Source organism: Taurulus bubalis, assembly GCF_910589615.1.
Source record: "Taurulus bubalis genome assembly, chromosome: 8".
Lineage (NCBI taxonomy): Eukaryota > Metazoa > Chordata > Actinopteri > Perciformes > Cottidae > Taurulus > Taurulus bubalis.
This window is the reverse complement of record NC_136596.1, coordinates 6,168,088-6,191,658: the sequence shown is the minus strand read 5'-3', so window position 1 is coordinate 6,191,658 and position 23,571 is coordinate 6,168,088. Positions and strand designations below refer to the sequence as shown.

General features: G+C 41.9%; 3 protein-coding genes across 3 annotated transcripts in view; 2 read left to right on the top strand and 1 right to left on the bottom strand.

The window, feature by feature from the left end:
- The window catches only part of oxct1a (3-oxoacid CoA transferase 1a), a gene marked incomplete at its 5' end in the record, with an annotated part of 41,475 nt that extends 29,863 nt beyond the window's left edge, over window positions 1-11,612 (bottom strand). Inside the window, 7 exons of the mRNA XM_079222031.1 lie at window positions 3,734-3,794; window positions 4,498-4,604; window positions 5,110-5,259; window positions 5,448-5,583; window positions 9,638-9,728; window positions 10,399-10,507; window positions 11,508-11,612. Coding sequence (XP_079078157.1) covers window positions 3,734-3,794; window positions 4,498-4,604; window positions 5,110-5,259; window positions 5,448-5,583; window positions 9,638-9,728; window positions 10,399-10,507; window positions 11,508-11,612 — 759 coding nt within the window. The remainder of the gene's footprint in view (window positions 1-3,733; window positions 3,795-4,497; window positions 4,605-5,109; window positions 5,260-5,447; window positions 5,584-9,637; window positions 9,729-10,398; window positions 10,508-11,507) is intronic.
- A 480-nt stretch (window positions 11,613-12,092) lies between these two features.
- Window positions 12,093-15,837, top strand: rimoc1 (rab7a interacting mon1-ccz1 complex subunit 1; the record flags this gene model as incomplete). The annotated part of the gene is made up of 6 exons (XM_079222129.1): window positions 12,093-12,186; window positions 12,847-12,956; window positions 13,900-14,046; window positions 14,220-14,351; window positions 14,531-14,645; window positions 14,762-15,837. The coding sequence occupies 6 exons, from the start codon at window positions 12,093-12,095 to the stop codon at window positions 14,995-14,997; spliced, it is 834 nt and encodes a 277-aa protein (XP_079078255.1). The 3' UTR covers window positions 14,998-15,837.
- A 146-nt stretch (window positions 15,838-15,983) lies between these two features.
- fbxo4 (F-box protein 4) lies at window positions 15,984-20,198 on the top strand (the record flags this gene model as incomplete). The annotated part of the gene is made up of 7 exons (XM_079223010.1): window positions 15,984-16,139; window positions 17,047-17,321; window positions 17,408-17,628; window positions 17,848-17,923; window positions 18,036-18,208; window positions 18,315-18,541; window positions 19,233-20,198. 7 exons carry the CDS (start codon window positions 15,984-15,986, stop codon window positions 19,323-19,325), a joined length of 1,221 nt encoding a protein of 406 aa, XP_079079136.1. The 3' UTR covers window positions 19,326-20,198.
- Window positions 20,199-23,571: the final 3,373 nt, after the last annotated feature.

The window sequence follows — 23,571 nt, the reverse complement described above, 5'->3', positions numbered from 1 at the left end:
ACACACCTCTTGTAGTTTAGATTCAGTCAAAAAAATAAAAAAAATAAGGACTACAATGATGCGCCAGTGGTCACTGACCTTAAGCAATGAAGCCGTAGTGGTGTTTTTTAAAATGGCACACGTATCATTATGTAATATTTTTGAAGATTGGTTCTTCCCAGAATTTTCCATTAATGCCGTACAGAAGTGGAGTCACCAGGTTACCCATTGACACACCTCTAATGCATTACACACACATCCACTGAGCCGGAGGCGAAGAAGTTGCTCAGAATTCAATTTCAAATAGACAGTTATGGATATGAGGTATGTAAATATTCCAACTGAATATGCCTTTCAAAAGAACTAAGCCACAAGTGAAGAACTCGTAAAACACGTAAACTGGACACAGTCATCTCGTTTTGCTAATTTAGAGGTCAGCAGAGGTATTTTTCCCAACTGATTGAATCAGATAAAAATCAACCTAGCCGTCCTGGTTATATCTTCCGTCTAAGTTGCCGCCCTTAAACTGGACGTGAGAAGTGCATAATCTTTATTCGACCCAATTTTCATGAGTCCAGTTGGTCTCCCATCGCAATGTCCCAAAATTGTTTTGCCCTTTGATGACAATGGATGGCATAGCTCCTGAACAGCTTGAGCCCACCTGCCTGTTTACAGGCGATGGAGAAAGAAATATGGTGCAGCAGCCGAGCAGCTTATTCTGCAACATGATCGTCAAAGAGCTTGCACCAAGAGCTTAAAAAAAAAAAAAAAAAAACACCTGACCCGCTGTCTGTTGGTTCCTTTCCCAGCCTTAATGAGTGCACTAAGATAGCAGGGTCAATATTGACAGCACATTACCAGATTCATGACTGAGCATGCACTGAATCCTAAAAGATACATGTATTACCAGAGAGATGGTAATTGCTTCAGTATCGGAGATAAAAAGGTCCTTAATAGGTATTGCAATACAGAGCTATCATTGTATTGTCGCCACTAAATATGTCTGTCATCGATAATGTTCATATTTTACACCTGCAGTGCCATAAATAAAAGGCACCATAAAAAAAATGGCAGGTACAATGTGATAAATTACCTTGATAGGAAGATAAGAGGTTCAGGCTCATAAGGTTCATAAGATTCAGGCAGCTATAATGGGATTCTAAGTACTTCGCACCACTAATGAATATCATTCCAAATACACATTTGAATATATTAGTTAATTTCCAATTTGGCACTTATTTGATGTATTTGACATGAGGATACATGTTTAATTATTATTTTATTATTTTGAAGTGTATCCGTATCAAATAAGAGGGAGACCTCACTTTTTTCAGTTTTGGTTATATATATTTTTTAAAGAAAGTTCAAATAAATCCATAACCGCATGATGCAAGGAAGACAGTTTTGAAATGTACCGAATTCCAATTTAACATTTGAAAATCCTGTTTGATATTATTTGTCAGACCGTAGCACATTTACAATGAACGCCCCACTGGATGGATAGAAGCATTTAGTTGATCCCTGGATGACAAGTGTCTGAAAGCACCATTTGTTATTAGAACGTGACGCGAAGAAAAAGGAGTGAAATGCAACATCTTCAAAGACGAGGCGGAAACTGACACAGTTGTTTGACACAGTCGGGTTTTTACTGCTGGCAGGGAACACAAAGTTACGTTGAAAATGGATTAATTCAAGTTCAAATGCAGAGCTTTGCTTTCCCAAAATAGCCGATCTGTGTCAGGGTCTGGAATGTGTTTTGGTTGAGGTTAATTGACTGAGACGTTACTTCTTTTCACAAATAGGGGCAAAAGCAATTTATAATTTTCCTGAGGCGACACACCAATGTCTAGTACTCAACTAAAATGACTGTATACTGTCTCCTTGTTTGGGAAATTCATTATTTCTGAATACATGAGATTTTGCAGAAGCTGCTTGTGTCCATAACTTTTCTCGGTGCTTGTTAACTGAAGTATGGCTGGTGCTTCCTGGAAGCTTGTGATAATGTGGCATCTAAATCTCACATTTAACTTGCCGTGTCATTCCCTCTCTCTTCCTTTCATTCATTCCTGCCACTGTATGCAAGTAGAAATGCCACAAAAACAATCTCAGAAAAGCACCTGGGATTTGAGGAAAAAAAAAAAAAAAAAGAAAAAGTCCAAATGCAGTCTGGGTCTCTAAATCCATTTAACAATTGTTTCATCCTCTCACACTCACCAAAAATACCCCGAACAGATGATTCTGGGTGCACAGGGGTTGAAGCAGGCTATTCAATATTAAATACAACCAATTATGCTTGCATTTAATAAAGCAGCCGTCTGAGCAGAGCTGCATTATCATTTATGTCACCACCGTCTGCATTACAACTCTAGCAGACGTCACACAGACTATTTCTTGCTGGCAGAGTGACTAGTGTTATTATCCTATTATAATTCTCTTTTTCAACATGGAACTCACTGTTCATAATTCATTGATATCCAATACTGGCATCCTAGGCGTTGTCTCTACACACACACTGTGCAGACGACCGTCTTAAAACCAAATAAATACCTTTGCTACATACTGCTTTAAAAAGAGAAAATGTACTCTCCCCATTTGGTCCCAGACATTTTTAAAATCAACAAAGGACTAAATCTCAAATCCAGCCACCGTGGAATAATTGAAAATGTGCTTTGTGGAACCTACTTAGATTTATGTGAGCCCCTGTTAGCGCCAGTGTTTTATGGTTTTCTCACACACAGTTTTTCTTCCTGCTGCTCTCTTAATCAAACGGTGTGAAGCCGCTTGTGTGTTGGAGACACATGCACACACACACACACACACACACACACACACGATCGCCTTTCTAGACAATCAAATGCTAGGCAGGCCGGTAACCAGACAGATAGGGTGACACAGACATCCCAGAGATAGCGGGACGTTCTAACTTTCTTGTCGGCCATACAAATTGAGGCTGAGATCTTTGAACTTCTAATCGTTTAATAATCTGGAGGTCTAAGAGTTATATTCAGTTGAATACAAACCATTTGCACCTGTAAAATGCTCGTTTCACATTTCAGCTTTCCGACCTCGAGTGTGAAAAGGATGTTTCTTTTTTTTGTCGTTCGACTGTGTCGTTGTTCTGCCGCAACGAATGAATAGCAGACTACAGACTTTGTGTGGTTTTGGATCAAATGTCAAATGGCTGGTTTTATTTTTACACCATTTCCTTCACGAACTAAAGTTAAACCGAAATAAAATGTGTTTTTTTAATCCACATGGGTATTTGTATGGGTGGTGGGGTGATTTAGTGAGTTGAAAGGCAAAGCCACACAAAGTCACATCATACGAGATCAGTTCCAGGCGGTGCAGAATACGAGATTGGGAGCACTGGCTCGCCAACATGTCGATGGCGAGCCAGAGGCTCATAGTTAACAAAAGTGCTGACGGAGCTAACAGTGTTCACCAGAGAGGGAACCGGAGGGTGGGTTCTACACTTCCGCGACGTCAGCTGTAACCGCCGTGTGAGAGCAGCGCAGAGCGGCGGCCGCGAGCTAATCAGTGGAGCACGCTCACGTGCGCCAACGCGCACTAGAAGCACGCGTGGCCCGGCTACGTCAACAAAGCAAGGAGACCCTCAGATAACGACACACACGGAAGGAGGGTGGCTTTCAGCTGAGAGGGACAGAATAACTAAATTCCCAGAAAATGAAAGTATACGTAATGCACGAAGACCATTAAAAGGAAAGCTCAAGCCTGCGTTGTTGGAAATTCATACCTCAACTATGGTGGTTTTGGCGGCCTTGCACATGGGTTGGTTGAAGTTCCTGGCTGTTTTCCTGACAGAGGAGAGCAAAAAAGAAGGGATATGAAAACAAATAATAATAATGTTTCAATCCAAGGCTAGAGATGAGCAAGTAAATGCAAAAACTCTCAGTGTAACATCGAATATCTAGTATCCAGTATGGCCTGATGGTTCAATGGAAGATACTGCTCTCTTGTGGAGAAATGCTTTCCTACATCTACTTTCAAATCATTCCATCCACCAGGTTGGTGCAAACTACCTGACTGATGGTAGATGGAGGGTCAACACTTCATTTAGACTGTGTTAATACTGATGAGGATATCCATTAATCCTCCTCACTCATTATCCTTAGCGAGTGATTTATTATTTGGATTTCTCTGACTTTAATCCATGTACATTGTTGAACAGCTTCTAATTCAAGATATAGAAGCTGATATCGAGACGATGCATTAAACAACAGAAAAGCATGGAGCTAATACAGATGGAAGATGTACCTCAAAGATCTTATTGAAAGATCAAGGTTCAAATCATTTCCATACTTAAGAACTTCTTAAATGGAAACCAATCCCGGCCCGTCCTTCACCCGTTTCACCCTCACCACATGAGAGCATCATCGTGTGCAGATTGTTGTGCAAACACGAGCGAGGTGAGAAGGACTAGTCCAATGTGCTTTGAGGCCGGAAGAACCTGAATCCTTTCCGAGATAAATACTGGTATTTTCCATGATATCCCGTTACCTGAAAATAATGTTTCCAGCCTTGTCAGCTTTCCATGCCTTAACCAGTGCAAAGTCTCCAGTGATGGCCTTTTCCATGATGTAGTGCCTGCCATTGAACTCCCGCACCTGTACAATGACAACACAAATTAAAGAGCGCGTGGCGAGTAGGAACATGTTGACCCTGTACAGCATTTCAGACTTAGGCAAGAGATGAGATTCCACATCTAGGTTAGTCATTATTGCTGATTTTTTTTTCCTTTCACACAAGGAAATCAATAGCGCGACAAACATTACGCCATCTGTGAAAGGCTTTATTTTTGTAAACTTTAACTTTCGTTACTTAAATGCAGTGTTGTTTGGCCTACTTAAAGACTAGAATCAAACCACACAAACAAGTTGCAATTTTCATTTGAAAATGTTCCAACAAAGCATGTTTTCCCGAGTCACGAGTTTTGCGCTGTGCCCTGCAGGCAGACGTTCACACTCTGAGCGTGTGTTTTTTGTAATGTTAGGCCTATCCTAATGACTTCCTCGACCTCTGCCTTTATGCGTCGTCCACTGTGAAGAGAGGTGAGAGGCTTTCATTTCTTGAGAGAACGACAAGCTCTTGGGAAGTCGACAAAACTCTCACCTCTCTCTTCTCACTGGCGATGGCAATGCTGCCATCTTTGTTGTACTTAATAGGAGCGCCTCCCTCTTGGATCAGTGTGCCATAACCAGTGGCTGTGAAGAAGGCTGGAACCCCAGCACCCCCAGCCCTGATTCTCTCTGCAAGAGTTCCCTGAGGGGAAAAAAAAGTGTCAGATTAAAAGACTACAACACATAAATGTCCACTGCATGCCTTTGTTATTGTCCAGCATACCACATATACAGTATGAGGTCTGATCATTTCAATGTTGGAATTGAACATGTCAAGACCTCTTGATTGAGTGAATTTGGTATTATTTTTTTTTATGTTTCCAGACCAACCTGTGGCGTCAGTTCTACTTCCAACTCCCCCGTCAGATACTGTCGCTCGAACTCTGCATTCTCCCCGACGTATGATGAGATCATCCTCTTGATCTGCTTAGTCTTCAGCAGCAGGCCCAGGCCAAAGTTATCCACTCTGAAGAAAAGCATACGCGCATCATCATGAACCTTTGAAACGGGAACGATTAGGTAAATTGTTAATTGTCGGATTTTATATGGCGCTCTTCTTGTCTTCGCGACCACTAAAAGCACTTTACAAACACAAGCAAACATTCGCCCATTAACACACACACACACACACACACACACACACACACACACACACACACACACACACACACACACACACACACACACACACACACACACACACACACACACAGCACTCTACCAAAGACGAGTGAACAGCCAATCTTCTGCTTATTGGACGACCGCTCCATCTCCTGAGCCACAGCAAGGCAACAGTACATTGGAGACAGAAAAGTGTGGCTTTAAACTCACATTTTCAATATTCAACAAATTTGAAAGAAAATGAGAAAATGGAAAAAGATTTCACAAGTTTAATGCAGTAGTTTGACATAAGGCTGCAAAACTTGGCTTAACTGCAAATCGCCTTAAATGGGTGAAAATGTGTAAATGTGGTTAGCTCATAGAGATTTGTTGCCACTTTGACATTGAAGATTTAATCTGTTGATCTGTTTTCTTTAAAATCTTAACTACATCCACTGATTTAAATAGTTCTCTCCACTGGTTAGGGCTCATGTGTCCCTACTCTTTGACTGGGAGGAGTGTCCTTTGTACTGTTTGTAATATAGCTCATATTACAGAAAACCCCCAGAGAGGTCATTCACGGTTGTGGTAACTGGGCCAAACCAAGTAACAAAGCTCCTTTCATGTGATCTTAAAGACGGGAACAGCCTATCCACGGCCGTGATGGAAAGCTCATGAGTAATGACTGAGACATTTGAGAGCGTCACCTTGTTAATCGTCTGGCCAAACTGCACAGAATTATTATTTTTGTGATGCATGCAAAAATGAACCCGAGTCTCAAGTCTGGGTTACCATAGGACGTCACACATTGAGACCACGAACACCTGAAGAAACAATCAGGATTTAACTGTGAGAAAAGCTCATTTCACTGTGACATACTCCTCTCTGTGACCCAAGAAAGTCATTGTGTTACTTAGGGTTGTTAGGATATTCATGGCCGTCTGTGTGAGGTGACTGACTTTATGTGGCTGGTCAACTATTAACATATGAAAGCATAGTCTTCATAAAACATATAAAGCGGTTTAAACAGGGTTCACCCTTGTATCTTGTAAAATTCCATCTGATTACAGGCAGTATTCATCTGAGAACACTGCAATCAAATCAAATAATCAAACTTTAAAAGTAAAGTACTGTATGTTAATGTGAAAAGCGTCACCGCTCAGAGCCTAATACAAAAGCTGAGCTTGGCAAAGAGCTTACTTCTTCTTTCCTCTTTCCCAGGAACCCTTTGTCCACAACTCTAATCTCAGATCCTCAGCCGACAAGATATCTAGGCCATGTGCACTCAGAATATCAAAAACAGATGAGAGTGTAACCCTGTCCCACACACCGCTAGAGTTACAAAAACATCGAAGGTCGTCTATGTCAAAGGATTTGACAAGTCGGACTAACGGCAACAGTTTGTGATCTTGTGAATGGAACTGCTGCGTGTTTGAGGACAAACATCATGTCGGCTGCAATGGGTGGACTCTCCTGTCGGGGACGGACAACAATATAGAGCCAAAATGCGAGCTCTCCGAGATAAAGCTTTCAGCATTGGACACAATTTCTGCCTTTCACACAGAATCTATGCGGATTAAAGAATGAATACAAAGCTGCAGGGGGCGCAGTTCTGTCACAGTTCAATCATCTCCTCTGGTGCAGAGCTGAATTCCCCTCTTATCTCGTATTACAGTGCATTGAGAGCCCACTGTGTCATTCTCCATCACGCCAGAATTCAATCTTCCCAGTGTGTCAAAACATCAAAACACACTGCACTTACTTCTTATATGGACTCACGAGAGATCATTAAGGGAAACCCTTCTACTCGCAAAAACTTCCAGCCGTCATATTTTGCAATACTACAAATAAGGATTCGGATTATAGCAGTCTGTGGGGAAAGAAATTGTGTTCTCCAAAGTGCTCATCGTGTCCTCTCTGTTATCATGGCGGCATTATTCCTGAGATAAAAGTAACACATAGATAGTGTAAACTCTTGTCCTCCCTCTGAGACTTGAAGAGGATGGAAATCCCATTCAGGCATCCAAGAACAAGGAAGCAGAGGAAGTTGAGTTTTCAGCTTTTGGAAATCTTCTGTCCAAAATGAAATGTTACATAACTAATGATTTCCCCTTGCAGGCCTCTTGCCTGCAGACGCGCTTTGCAAAACAAGAATAATCAATAACAGTCCCTTGTTGCAATATGAGCCAGACGCACGACTGAACTATACTATAGTTCCCACTAAAATGTGCATGTAGCCTACAGGTAGACATGCATACGATGCCGTATGGACCGGCTCAGAAAACACACACAAGAGACAACATGGTCACTATTTGGAATCTAATAGTTGGGGTGCAATGATTTTTGGCTCACGATTGGCTCATGTAAATATTTTTGAGAACCTCTTCCAAAAATCAAAGTCCACCACAAAGTCCAAGAGAAAAAGTTGAGTGAAGAGTAACTTCTGTGGAGCTCATGTTGTAGGACAGTGTGTTTTTCTAGCTAAAATAGCTACTGGCACAGATACATGTATTCAAAGTGCCTGTGCAAAGACTTTGAACCCATTCAATCTTTCTACTGCACAGCTACAATAAGAATCACTGTGTGCCACCACTTGTGACCCTAAACCTCAACTTTGCAGTTTTATCAGTTTTTTTTCCAATAGTTGAGACTTTAATACTGGTGCTGTGTACTGCAATTACAGTAGCACATCCCAACCGTTGGCCCAAGTTACAAATATAACTCTCTGTATGTATGTATGTATGTATATATATATATATATATGAATGTTTAAAAAAAAGTTTCTATAATAATCGATTTCAGAGTGGGGTTTTCTAATTTGTGCTGTACGCAGAGTGCAAATTGGAACAGTTAAGCAATTACAGTTTGCACCAGAAAATTAGGTTTAGGTGAAAGCTCAATCTTTTTTGTTTGCTACTACTTTCGATGGAGAAGATGGAAGAGGATTTTTAAATTGCAGGCTGTAGTCAGGGGGAAATAATTATTTTTTTGCAGAATCTGTCTTCATATTTAACTGGGACAGATTCCAGTGACTCAAGTTTCAGTGTTGCCATGTAAACAATTCAGATAAAGGTACGTTTACTGTGTAGCGGCAAGTTGGGATTTAATTACGGAGAAAGGCTGCAACATGACAAAAGACCGTTTCCTAGTCGACAAGAGAGACATCAACATAATGCTAAAGAAGATTCTGCTGCACATCAAGGTATGCGATAACAAGAAAGGGATGCTTAATAAAGGGCATCGATGTCAGCTGCTGATTGCCAGAAAGGAAACCTCTGAAAGTGTATCTGGAGTTTGTCTCACTGAGAGAAAAAGACACACATCACACACAACGTCACCTGACCACTGAAGGAGAGGCAGTCAACTGCGACGCCTTTTCCTTGTGCCTGCAAATCTGATAACATATCAGAAGCTGACTTCGGGGCATCTTTCAAGGTCAACATCGCCTGTTTGAGGATACAGCAACAAGGTCACCGATACCTCTCCAATGTGTCTTTAAAAACTGTCGAGGAGATGAAGAGACACACTCATCCGTGAGTCCAAGCAAGACTGCATTGGGATCATTTATCCAAAACGGGTGTGAGAAAGTCAGATTGAACTTTCTTATTTCATTAAAAAAGTTAAACGCACACTTTCTAATGAAACAGAAATGACACAGGACGGGATACACGACACCGCTCACCTTTCCAGATGTGAACATGGATCCAAAAAAAACCAACGAATTAAATAAACAAAATAATCTCAATCAACATATCCTAAAATAACTAACAAGTTGGGAGTTTCGAATGATGGTGGCGATGGCGTTAAATTAATATCTAAAATCAAGCTTCGCCATAAAAAGTGTCCTGTGTGGTTTGCGAGCACATGTTCACGCACACACACACACACATACACACACACACACACACACACACACTTACCCTGCATTGTTGCTGACGGCCGTGAGACAATCAACGCCAGTCTTCAGTAAACTGTTGATGAGATTCTCTGGGATGCCACATAATCCAAAACCTGTGTTGGAACACGTAAAAAGACAGACAAAGCATAATTAACCAAAAACAAGTGGAAGCAGCGGAACGGAACCACTGCAGAACGTGTGACAATGATTAACTATGGTAATTCAAGGTGGAACTTTCACAGAGTAGATTAGGAGCGCGGCACATTTGGAAAGAAGACAAAGCAAAAAGATTTTTCCAGCTGTTACAAATCACACAGGACACACCTTAAAACCAATAACATGGTCAACCTTGAATCAAGCCTCAGGTATTTCTAGTCGTTTGTCCGTATATGCTGTTTATAATATTACACCGAGTGAGGCAGATTTCTGTTTGTCTGTGTTTTCCCCCCCAGGTAGAGGCATGACACAACGGAAAATGTTTAACAATGTCACTCCGAACTTGACTATAAATAAGAGCTGTGGAATTTGTGTGCCTCCGTAAGTGGTAAGCAACCACCATGCAACCACCATGCCAGACAGAGTTCAAGCTCACTTTGCTGTTGTTGAGCGGTCATTCAACATAAAATTGTTGAACATCTTTTTGTACTTTTCAGTTAACGAAGCTGGCATGCAGTAAAAAAGAAACGAAAAGTGAGGTAATTTGCCAGCACTGTCAGTTGAGGCGTTTATGTAAACCACCGTGTAATAGCAAGAGTCTGTTTGTGAAAGTGTTGTTTATCTTACCTCCCACAAGAATGGTAGCGCCACTTGGGATGTCTTTGACTGCCTCTGTGGGATCCGAGTAGAAGCGTGAACTTCTTTGGTTGGAGGTAGAAAAATAGCAGCCGCAGGTCTGTGGAAAGCAGATCAAGAGCATGAAACTAAACTAAACATTTATGTAGTTTTTTAAAAGTGCTTAAGGAACCGACTATACGTGTTCATGAATAAGAACATATCAGTATAACAACACTTTAATTGTATTTATTTTTAACACAGCTAGTTAAAACAGAACTGACAGATGCCTGAGGGCAGCTAATATGTTTGTACAGTTCAAACGGCTGATGGAGTTTATTTCGGTTGAGGAGAGGAAAGATAAGCAAAACTGACGAACAAATCCTTCAACAAAAGGAGCAAAGCTTGAGGGTTAGCCCACAGCCAAGAAACCCAAAGCAACAGTTTACTTAGGACTCAACTCAAATTGTACCTGTGGTGCTGAAACCAATTTGGATTATAACATTATTCTGCAGCACATGTATTCCCTATTATTTTACAGACAGGGCTACAATGGATTAGAACCACTGTATTGACTAGTATTGGGGTTTGATTCTATTGGCTGTGTTTAGTGCAATTAGATTATACACCGGTGATAATGTGATTTCAGTAACACGGATTCACTAATGTTGCTTTTCCTCATGGGGTCAAATTGCAGACATAACATTATGCAAGCGCGAGCACACCTTCACGTTTGGACTGACAGCTATGCTTTGTGTAAAGCTGCGGGTTTGACTAATGTATAATAGTCATTGTTTTAAGTCAGTGCCCAGATGCAAATTCCCATTGTGCATTTCTAAAAGTCAGCTAAAAGTTTGCCATGTGGTGACGAACTGTGTTGACGTGAATATGGAGAAGCCCTGCCAGGGTTAAACTGTCGCAGCTTATTAAGGTCAGTTCACCGAAAAGTTAAACAAAAGTAACATGTGTGTAATGAATGCGGAATTACAAAATTAACTTTATTCCGACATAAGGGGAATCAAGTAGTCCCAATGTTACGACCCATGTATTCCTGCCATGTCCGACCACCACCACGTCTCAACCTTGTTAATTCTAGGACCAATCAACGGAACCGTACCAACCTTGCTCAATTGGAGATTAGCCACATTTAATTTGGTTCTGCGGGGACCTGAGAGGTTTTTGAAGAACACATTCTCCGCTCTGCACAAAGCTCTGAGGGCCGCCATGTTTTGGAGACACGGGCAGAGAGAGAGAGAGAGAGAGACGAGGAGCACAGTAATAGCTCCAGCCGACGAGACGACAGATGATGTAGGCTGCTGAAAGGTCGCAGTGTGGCTATTAGCAATGCTAGCTCGCGCACCAAAAACTCAGCGCCACAATGACATTGGCCGATGCCTCAGTGGGCTGGACCAGCTCGAGTGAATACAGAGAGAGGCTCGGCACGCTCATTTGCATTTAACCCTTTCAGCACCACGCAACCGTGTAGTACTCGGCGAGCTGCAAAATGCTTCCACTATAGAGACATTAATGTTATTATTTTTGTTTAAACTCAAGGGTGGAATAAGTTGCGTAGTGCGGAGATAAATACTCTCCCAGGCGCAGGCGCAGGCGCGCGCGCGCACACAAACGCACTGATGTCTTGGAAACGGGGATGACACTATGAGCACGTGAGTAATCCCTGGCTCACGTGACGCATACTTTTAGTCATGGCCGACGACTACAGGCGACAGGGTTTCGAGTTGGAGAGAAGGATATTTGAGTTAGACATCAAGTGTTCCAGTCTCAGAGCTGAAAAGCAAGGTATCGACAATACGTTGTTATTTGTTGGGGTCTCGTCGCCATTCTTGGCACCTCGCGTGCGTGGCTTAGGTTACTGTTCAGTTTGTTAGCTAACTAGCAAGCTAGCTAACGTTATCTAACACTGCTTGCAACTATAACAACAGCCGCTGTAACGGTGAAACGTTGCATGTCGGCAAATAATACTTCACCTACAGCTAACTAACGGGCAGTAAACCGTTAGCTTAGTAACGGTTACTTGCTGCCCGTTTGTTTTTGTACATCCGGGTGTCCCGAGTTAACGGCTAGCGTAAATTTGCTAACGTTAGCTAAAAATGCATTATTGTTGACAAACGTTTTACGTTAGCTGGTCATGAAACAGGACGCCCCGTCAAAGTAAATACAATAGGGACGAGAGTTAGAAGTTAAGTTGCCATTACATTATGTTTGATTTGAGCTGTTATCTTAGTCAGTATACATGTAAACATTGTCAAACGCGAGAACATGTTAGTTCACATGTCATGCTGTGATTGTATTAATTAACTATGTTGGCAAATAGTCACATTGCCTTTTAACTTTGTGAAGTTAAAACTCTTAACTGTACTCAAAAATGTGTCACATTGGAGACTATTTACTTGAGTAGACCTGTAATTGGTAACCTGTTAATATATCGTTCTTCCATAGATGATGACTATTTACAGAATGCGTCTGCCATACTAGACAAGTTGAAAAGCTATTACAGGCAAGGAGGGGAAAGTAGCAACCTTTCCAAGGTGCTTCAGGATTACACACAGGTACTTCATTACATTACACTTCATTAGTGTTTAGTATCTGACTGTTTCCCATGAATCATCATAAAATAGGGGAAAATGCCGATCTCAAATTCCGTGAACTCAAGGTGATGTTCAGGTTGTGATGTGTATCTGTCTTAGAGTCCAAAACTCAAAGGTAATCAGTCACGCTTGCTTTCCTTAAACAGGGAAAGCCATCCTCCAAGAAGGCAGAAACACCAAATCATTGCCAAAATGGATGTTTATTTATTTTACCCCTATAAACATCCAACTCGTAGCCCCTTGGTGTAACCTTTGACTTCAAAACCATATGCTATACATCTACAAACAGGGGTATTATTTACTGAACTCACTGATAAAATGGCTTTCACAATGTAGGAGTGAAAATGTATGCCCAACCTGCGATAAAGTTACTTAACTTTGTACCAAGAGATGCTTAGATTGAGGAAGATTAAAGCTATGTGTGTGCTGAGTCAGAGATTAGTTGTAGATTGATACGGCTGTCTTGTTGATGTGAAGTGATCTAAACCCTGATCTAAACTACTGACTACTCAATACTTTAGAATTTAGCTGTTTGTTGTGATCCTTGGATCTCAAGATTCAAGATCTTTGTATTGTCATATGCACAGATAACAGACAGTTACTCCGTACAATGAAAAGCGTATTTTGCTAGGTCCTCCTTACACACAGAATTACAATAAACTTAAGGTAAAAAAAAATACATTGCTATAAATGCTAATAGTATAAGAAAATATGTAAAATAAGGCACTCGAGTTTGCTTTAGAGAAGAGGCTACAGTTGTGGCGCCCACTTCCTGGCTGACAGTAATTTAGTTTGCTTCTGATGACTTAAACAGTTGTTTGTAATTGTGAAACTTGTTGCATAGTTTTCTTGAACATTGTATTACATTACAAGTCTGAGTATACATTTGTTTTTAATCATTTAGGTGATCCTGGACATCACATTTTATGAAGAGAATAAACTGGTGGACCAAGAGTTCCCTGAGGACTGCTCACCTTTTAAAATCCAGCAGCTGCTGCAAGACCTGACTGAGCCAGAAGTTTTGGCAGGGAGGCTAGCACCAGCACAAGAAGTGTGTATACGTGTGTCTCAAGATGATGATGTGTGCATGTTCTGCACATGTTTTTAGCGTATTTCCAGTAATGTCAATTCCACTGTAATGTTCATAGTTTTGCACAAAAAAAGCAATAGCACACGTTTACTTCCATCTCATTGTCTAACAGTACTATTTATTTCTTTTAATAGGTGCAGTCTATGTTGGGCCTTGAGCTGTTAGAATGCCTCTATTGGAGACGTGGAGCTCTGCTGTACATGTACTGCCACACCCTTCATCAACGAAAACAGTGGATTAAGAAGAACAAGGACACATTCCTTAAGGTATGAAGAGATCTAAGTAGATTCAGTAAATTGTTTTTGTGAACAAAGTAGTGGGATGATTCTGCCAGATAGATTTACTTTGTTTTGGTAAAAACAGAAGTTTAGTATTTTAAGGTTGTTGTTTTTTGGCATATGCTGAGATTAGTCCTAATGCTCACCTGACTGATATTTCAATCCAGTGTATTCAGGAAGGGGTGCGCTACCTAATGCGGATGCTGCAGGTGAGAAACTCTGTGAAGCTCAACGATGGCGTGGTGCTCCATGACACTGCTACAGCAAACTTCCTATCTGAAGGTAAATATGTCATCAATTATCTATTAATAACACAAACTTGTGCAGCTTCAGTCAAGTTTGAAACAATTCTTCATGTGAGCTGTTTGATCATAATCACTACTTCTGATTTTGTCCAGGCATCTTCTCAGACACACACCTGTTGACGATGATGTACATCGGGGAAATGTGTTTCTGGGCGGTCAAGTACGAGGACTGCAGTGCTGACACTATGGATCGCAAAGAAGATCGCCTCCAGTTTCGGGACATTGGCACACAGATCCTGAACAAATACGTGCTTGCCTGTGAGGGCCCTCTGCAGGGCCAGGGCTGGAACACAGAAAATGCCAAGGAAATCCTTAGTATTTTACAGTGAACCCAGCTGCCCCTGTGTTGAAGTTGCTCGCAGGCACAAATCTAAGTTCAGTATTCAAATGTGTGTCAACCCCAAATAAAAATGCAATCCATCAGGTGGGGTGTAATGTTGTGGAAGGTGAAGGTGGAGACATGGGGAGAAAGTGTATGTGAAGGAGAAAAAAAAAAAAGAGTCTTTGAATCAGTGTCTACAGGCAACCTCATCCCATGCCAAACGGCCCAGGCCAAAGCAGGCAAACAAGAGGTTAGAACGGATAAGATTGGTGGTGTAAAACTGGCAGGGGATGCAGCCAAGGTTTTTAAATAACATTGTGCCCTGTTCTGCTGAAAAAGCAGTTATCATCTTGATTCCAGACTGTTGACTGGGGCACTTATTTTGCTCTGAGAATGTGTTATAATAACATTAATATAAATATAAAAAGGTTATTAATGAAATTGACCTTTTTTTTCTTTCCTTTTCTTTTTTTTAAAAGATTGAAGATAATTCAGCTGGAAATGAGACGATGCACAGTAACATTTTATTTATTGTTTTTTGCCGTTTTGTTATGCTTTTTAATATATTATAATTGCATATACATTATATATGTATGTGTGTATACAAATATACACTAAAGGCAAAAGAAAGGTGTTCAAAAACAATTGACAATGATGTATTCATGACTATTTGAAGTATGTTCAGATTTGTTCATACCAGCTTTGTAATGCGCCACTTGTATTCCCATCTATTGCAAAAATAATCTTGATAGTATAACTATTAATAGAGACTCTGTGTTGTTTGGACGAAAAATCATTTTTCTGTTTTTTATGTCCTCGTTGACAATAAACACGCGCGTTGTTTTAAGAAAAACACGATTTAACTGCACGTTATTGAAGGAAGTCAGTACCCACAATGCCCCGCGACAGCTAACAACAAGGAAGTAAGACGGGGATGTACTGTCACCGCTCACTACGTCGATATTACAGTGATTGACTCGCTGTTTGAACATCATGGCAGCAAAGACCCAGCAGCTCAACGAGTCGGTGGTGATCCGCAGCCTGCGGCGGTTCAGAGATCGATATTTTCCAAACGGTGGTAAAGTTGTCGAAGACGATTTGACGCCCGCTGTGAGAGAAACACAGCCGGGATTCATGGATAGTTTACCGGTGAGTGACATTAATGGACATGGCATTTGCTTCGTTTCAGATGTCCAAAACTATTCCGCGTTTGAAGTGTATATGTTAAACTCATAGATAAACCGAGGTAGAGAGGGTAAGGTATGTGAGGTTCAAATGCAACTCTTTAACAGCCAGGAAACTGAAGGGCTTTTGTGACTGGTGCACCTTTGACACGTGACATGTCCAATATGTATTCCTCATGCGTAGGTTGTTTAAGTCTGCTGGAGAACGTCATAACTAAACTTTACTTCCCAGAATTAAACTGGCACGTGCGGTCATGGGACCGGCGCCCTTGCAACTCAAATGTGGAAGTTGTTTCCATAATTCTATAACACAAGTGTGCTTTACTTAACAACCGGTCGTGATGTCAAAGCAAGCGAATTATATGACTAATTGGAAATGCCTTAAAGGCAGCTTCAGGGTAGGTCTGTTCAAGGTGCAGCTTTCAATGTCATAACGCTGGTCGAATGGGCCTCATAAAGCATCACATTTGAACTGTGAGTCAAATGCACTAGATCCGAAAATGTGGAACAAAACTGTGGACAAGTTGTCACATTAACCTCCATAAAGAGAAATAGCTATTTAGTCAGGTCGTGCTGTCATGGTACTTCTACTTACTCTATTGTAGTTTTATAAACTACAATAATCTACTGTGATACTTAATCAGCCCACATTTCGCTGATAATATTTACGTAGCCAACTCTCACTAAAGTAACAGTTGAAATGCTGGGCTTTACTTATCCCTTTGAATATTTCTATTCATACCATATTGTTACACGTTAAAGTGATTTTCCACCGTTTCCTCCCTGCCTCTTAACTAGTTCTTGACCCTTTTTTTGTTTTTGTTTTAGCTTCGTTGAAGTCATCCTATTAAATCGCGTCCTCCCTCTCCAAGGTTGACGTACAGTTCCTGATCATGACCTTTCTGTCTCCACCGGATATCTGCGGCCTGGGAGCCACTAGTCGGTACTGGAGGGCCATGGTCAGAGATCCGTTGCTGTGGAGGTACTTCCTGCTCAGGGACATGCCAAATTGGCCCTCCATCGATCACGTGAGCATGCCCCAACTGGAGTTGTTGGACGCGCCGCTGATCGATGAAGATGAGAGCCTGGACGATAGAGAAGAGTGGGACGTCAAAGAGACGGAATCGAAAGTGGACTACATGTCAGAGTGGGTGTCATTTTTGTTTTTCTTCATCGTCCTGCATCTAGGTGCAAAGTTTGTTTGACCGAGATTATTTATTCGTGTCTCAACAGATACCTGAAAGGCTGCCCGTCCTGCCGACGACAATGGCCTCCCTCGCGGCCAGCGTATGAGGTCGTGACCTCTTTTCTTCAGTCTCTCGTGCCCGCGTCCGAGCCGCGTTATGCCATGTTCGGCCCCGGCATGGAGCAGCTGGACATCTCTTTAGTCACGAGGCTCATGCAAACTCCAGATGTGCTTCCGGTGTCGGGCACTCCTCAAAGACAGATAAATGGTGGGATGATGATGATGATGATGATGATGATAAATGATGTAGAGTGCTGATAATGAAGGATAAACTCTCACCAGGCGTTATTATTAGCACAGTGAGTCACATAGACATACTTGTGTGTTGTAGGTGTACTTGCCCACCACTAGGTGGCAGTATTAGCCAATCATTGTTATCAGTTCAAGCTGCCCCAAGAATCTAACCATCCTTGTTTTTCTACTCTAGGTATTGGCTCAGGGATCAGTTACATCTTCAACAACCAACACAAATTCAATATCCTGACTCTGTACTCGACCAATCGGTAAGCACGTTGTGTTCGAAGACACCGCGGGAGTTGCAGTCATCAGTTTTTCTGCGTATTATCGTGAATACGGGCCACAGTCATTGAACTGTGTGTGTGTGTGTGTGTGCAGGGCAGAGAGGGAGAAAGCCAGAGTGCAGCAGCAGAGCATCAGCAATAAACTTTTTACCTTGGAAGGAACCGATGACTCGGGCTGTCCAATCTACAGCCCTGCTCCTCAGGTCCAGCAGGTGTGCCAGGCGGTGGACGGTTTCATCTACGTCGCCAACGCCGAGCCCGGGAGAGGTGAGATCAGACGGCATTGCTGTTCGCTGCTCCCGCTACCGCCAATGTCGCAGCGTTTTCTCGCCATATGAATTGCCAACGCCGATCATTTGCATGTCTTCGGTAGGTGATGGGGAGTCCGAGGCGGCTCAGATTCGGGCGGTACTGAGCTCTGCCGAGGGCTCGGCGACCAGGCCCCTGCTGGTGCTCTCCTGTGTCTCCAGAGAAGAATCGGAAGAAGTCCGGATAACCCACCTGCAAACCAGAACCAGCCGAAACGGGGCCCGGTGTCGAACGCCCTGTGTCGACATCGCAAAGAGACTCGGACTACCCCAGCTGGCTAACCCCTGGATGGTAAGGGTCTGATCAACTGAAGGGCTTTCACTGCATTCACATCAATCCAGTGTCAGTTTGAGGCTTTTTTAAATTGTATATATATATATATATATATATATATATATATATATATATATATATATATATATACACTATCGTTCAAAAGTTTGGGGTCACTTAGAAACGTCCTTATTTTTCAAAGAAAAGCGCATTTTTTTTCAATGAAGATAACATTAAATTGTATTTAGAAATACACTATACATTGTTAATGTTATGTGTTTTTTAATGAAATATCTACATAGGTGTATAGAGGCCCATTTCCAGCAACTATCACTCCAGTGTTCTAATGGTACACTGTGTTTGCTCATCGCATAGAAGACTAATGGATGATTTAAAAAAAACCTTGTGCAATTATGTTAGCACAGCTTAAAACAGTTATGCTGGTGAGAGAAGCTATAAAACTGGCCTTCCTTTGAGCTAGTTGAGTATCTGGAGCATCACATTTGTGGGTTCGATTATACTCTCAAAATGGCCAGAAAAAGAGAACTTTCATGTGAAACTCGCCAGTCTATTCTTGTTCTTAGAAATGAAGGCTATTCCATGTGAGAAATTGCGAAGAAACTGGAAATTTGTCTGGGTGACCCCAAACTTTTGAACGGTAGTGTATATATTTTTCAACCTGTGTTTGTGTTTCTCGGGTCTTATTCAGGTGCAGGATACAGTAGCAGAATCCCTATCGGGTCTTCTGGATGGCGTCTCCTGGCTGCTGCGATGTTCTCGAGTCAAGCCCTATGGGAGCTAGTTCTCTAACTTCTGCTGGCTGCCAGATGAATGGAAACCACTAATTTCATTGGCGTGTCATCCTGACACCAAGACACGCTTCGGCATTTCCTGAGTAATGCATGCCACGTGTGTGTCTCAGGATTGCCTGCCGGGGTCAATGAACTGGATCAGCGCTGATGGGTTTCTAACTGTTATTCATCTGGGAGAACTGAGAGAGGCTCTGTTCTTATTTACCGAGAGAGCTACATGGAGCCGTGATGGCAGGACGGAAGGTTCTAGAATTTATTAGGGAGCTTCACAATCTCCTCTCAAACTGGGTTTGTTCACTTCAGACAATAATACATGCAGCAGTACCAACATACATTTAGAGACAGCGGTACACTCGGGTCGGTTCAGCTGTCTGAGGAGGAGCACTGCATTGTTCAACGAGACAAGCAGGCAAACGCAGATCATCAGACTCCGGTGCCGAACCCCAAAAACCCAAATGGAAAATGGAAAAACTCACTTTGACTCAATTTATTCCCACATTACTTTTCCCGACACAGGTTCGTGAGCTGCTGACTAATGGAGTCGCCCGCTGTTCAGTTCAACATGGGAAAGAGATTTTTCATGATTTGACGTGATATTCTTTTAACGTTTCATCCAAGGTTCATAATGACCTGGCATTTTTACAGTCAGCTTCTAGAACTTTCAGACAAAATCCACTGCCCTCTGATCCATGCTTCACTCTCATATATACCGTAAAGATATGACTTTTAGAGCGAGACTATAATACAAGCAATTGAATGAATTCACTTTATTTAAAATGTTATGTTGCCTTCTGATTTTAAATATTTGCATCTGTTATTTGTACAATTTGAAAATATATATATATATACAATAAAATTGTTATACAAATGGTTTCATGATTACAGATTTTTCTCGTGGTGGACGAGTCACACTTTCAGTCCCTCACAGCACTGATAATGTTATTAAATGTCCAGTAAATAACCAGTAAATCACCGTTGAAGTAATCACAAACGACAAAACTCTCATGTAGGTCAGTTGTGATTTTTTTTTTTCTTTTTTTTTCTTTTGGTCTTCTCTCTTTCCTTTCTTTCATGTCTTTTCTGCAGACATCCACAAGTGTAATATCCATGGTAAATATGCCTTCCACTGCTTTCCTCTCCTCTGAGGTCAGCCCTGGCATGAAAACTTGGACCCACAGCGAGGGAGAATATCCTGTTGTGGCCAGCAGGGGGCGTGACTAGCAGCTCTATATTTCACTGCTCGGTTGCCAAAAGCTTTGCACTGACCATAGAGATATGAAGTGTGAAAAATATTTGTCAAACATGGATATGACAGCAGGAGAACAGATGCATTTGTTTAGGGTTCTCCTGTAGCTAATCCACATGCACAGTTGGCCCTCTCACTTACTATGTGTCATAAGTTGTGTTTGTCCCATTAAAAATGACCACCCCATTCATATTCGGTGTCCCTGGCGGCAGCGTTCGGACGCCCTAAAGGCAGCATGGAAGGCATGACAGGATAATGTACCTCGCTGGTGCTCTTTTGTTCTAGTCCCCTAGGTAACCACGAGTCTGTGGTAAAAGTATGCCCATCCCCTCCTGGCAGCTCTTCCATCAAAAGGCTCTTTTGTCTCAACAATCATTTTCATAGACATACAGATTTAAAATAGGACCATGATTGCTGCAATTTAGGTGCATTAAGCTGAGCTGAATACTGGTGAAGCAGAGATTTATTTTTTTTTTCACTTCTTTCCCCCATGCTGAAATGTTAAGGAAAAAAAAAAACGTCCCTGTGTGCGTCTCTGAGAGAGAGAGAGAATCTGACTTTTCCTCTCAACTCATCTGACTGTTCTCCATAAACAGGATGTCTATCTCTTAGGCCCTCGCTCCACAGTTATTTACATTGTATGTCTGTGTGTTGTGTGTATGAACGCTCATGCTTACACTGACTTTTAAAGGCAGGTATGCAGGGAACGACTGCTTAATCCTTTGCTCCTACTCACGATGCAGCCGATGGAGGTGAAGCCCTTCTGCTGTCGGTGTGGATGAACGTGTAAAGTTGCAGTCTGAATGAAGGAGAAGTGAATGAAAATGAGGCTTTTTTTGTGTGTGAATGCAGCTTAAAAGTCAACTAGCCGTGAAGATCCTGTGGGGGTTGGCAGCCATGATGTGTTGGGTCCATTGCTGGGACATTTTCAGAGTCTGTTTATTTAGACTGCAGACTGTGGACCATTAGCACACATCCATACATAATGGAGACTGAGGTTTCCTGGGGTCTTGTTTTTTGCAGGGTGGGCCTCCGGCTGCCTCTTGTCTACTGAAATCAAAAGGGGCCACTGAGAAATGATGTCACACGGAAGATAGCCCTGCACTGACCCGAGATAGTTTCCGGAAGTCTGCAACAGTGTGTTGACAGTGAAAACATGGCGTGTAGCACCAGGATGCAGCGTATTGAAAACACTGTGTGTATAAAAAAAATATGTTAAAGGCTCTTCTGTGGCGCACAACTTCCTCTTGGTGCTGTGCCATGTTAGAGAGGTGTGTTTATAGTGGTCCTTACACAGCCTGAGGCCATAGAAACGAAAAAGAATGAGGTATTTCCTATAAATTCCCAGAGGTTTCTCCATAATGGCCTCATTCACCACTACTTTTTGGAGAATTTGGAGAACCATATTCACCCGGCAGCGTAATTGACAAAATAAGGGATTCTTTTCTTTTTTTTTACTGAAAATGTGCATGGAAGTCAAATCTAAAGATCCTTTCTGTTGAGTATATTTGATTTAAAACTCTTTCCGTGCACCTATAACAGGTGAGGTGGAACACCAATAGAAAAAAACACCTGTACGACATAAATCTATAATTCTGCAGTAACTATTACCGTGATATTGCTCTCTGAGGCTGTGGTGGTGCAGAATTGTGTATTCATAAAGCATCGTTAAGGCAAAGATATTGCAGAAGTAGACTCGACAATGGACTGAACTCTGCTAAAACCTCTCCCCACGAGGTTCAATGCAGCAGCGCAGCAACCGTCTCCTCCTCCCTCCTCGGGCATCATCCTCTCCATCCTCCCGTTTTGTCTCATCCCACCCTTTTCACTCTCTCCTCCTTTCATTAGAGTTAAGTCCCTGATTTGTATTCCGCAATATGGGCCAAGATTAATAAAGTAGGCATTGAAAAAAACAAAAAAAAACAACAGCATTTGCATGATGCATTCACTGATTAAGCTAAGCGTCCCTCTTAATTGTGTTGTTTTGCACATGGCGGGGCTCTCATGCTGATACTCGGTGGATCTTACTCATCCCATGCAATCTCGACCAATTCGCTTAATTTCCTCCTCACTTCACCGCGTCCGTCCCACCGACCTCCTGCTGCAATACTCGCAATACTGGATCAGGGTTTAGAAGCGCTAATGGTGAATTACATGTGAATCCCTTTCAATCTATAGGTAGATCGGTTATAAAGAAGATATGGAACCAGGAGCACAGGGATCCTTGTATTTGTTGCTGTTGTTGGTGTTATTTCTATGTGTGTGTGTGTGTGTGTGTGTGTGTGTGTGTGTGTGTGTGTGTGTCTGCTTTCCCCCTGTAGCATCTCCTCTCTTGTACCCTAATCCAATAGGCAGCAGGGTGCTGACATATAGTTGTGAGTGGTGTGAGGCTGCACTAAATGCATTACAGGTGACATGAAGGGGATGACACAAAGGGCACTCTTTCATTATGTGGGAAATAAAACAGACAGCCAAACATGGAGAGATCCGGCATAGCTATCACAAAAACAACAAGAAACTATTACAGGAATATGGTTGCATGGACTGAAGCTTAGTGGCTCTGAGTTTGAAGCAAACCGATCTGGAAATGCAGAAAAGTGTGGCGACATATTTTTTGATTTCGACAAATCACAACATCCAACCAATATTTCCGGTGTAAAAGTCTGACATATTACATTCCTCTGTGCTATATCTGTTCAAAACCTATTAAACACACATAAATGAGTAATGTGGTTACACTGGGAGACATACTACATTATTACATTGAACTGGAGCTGTAGTTGTTGTTTTTGTCTGTTTCTTGGTTGTTTACTGCTCCTGCAGACACCTGTCCCCTGCTGTAAGTACTCACTGACACAGTAAATCCGCCGCCAAAAATAGCCCTTGACGAACTCACTGTTTACTTCAGTTTTGACTCATGTGTGCTTGAAGCTTAGCGCTTAAAGCTGTTATAGGGAATTATTTAGCCCTTTTAAAGAAATGAAACTATT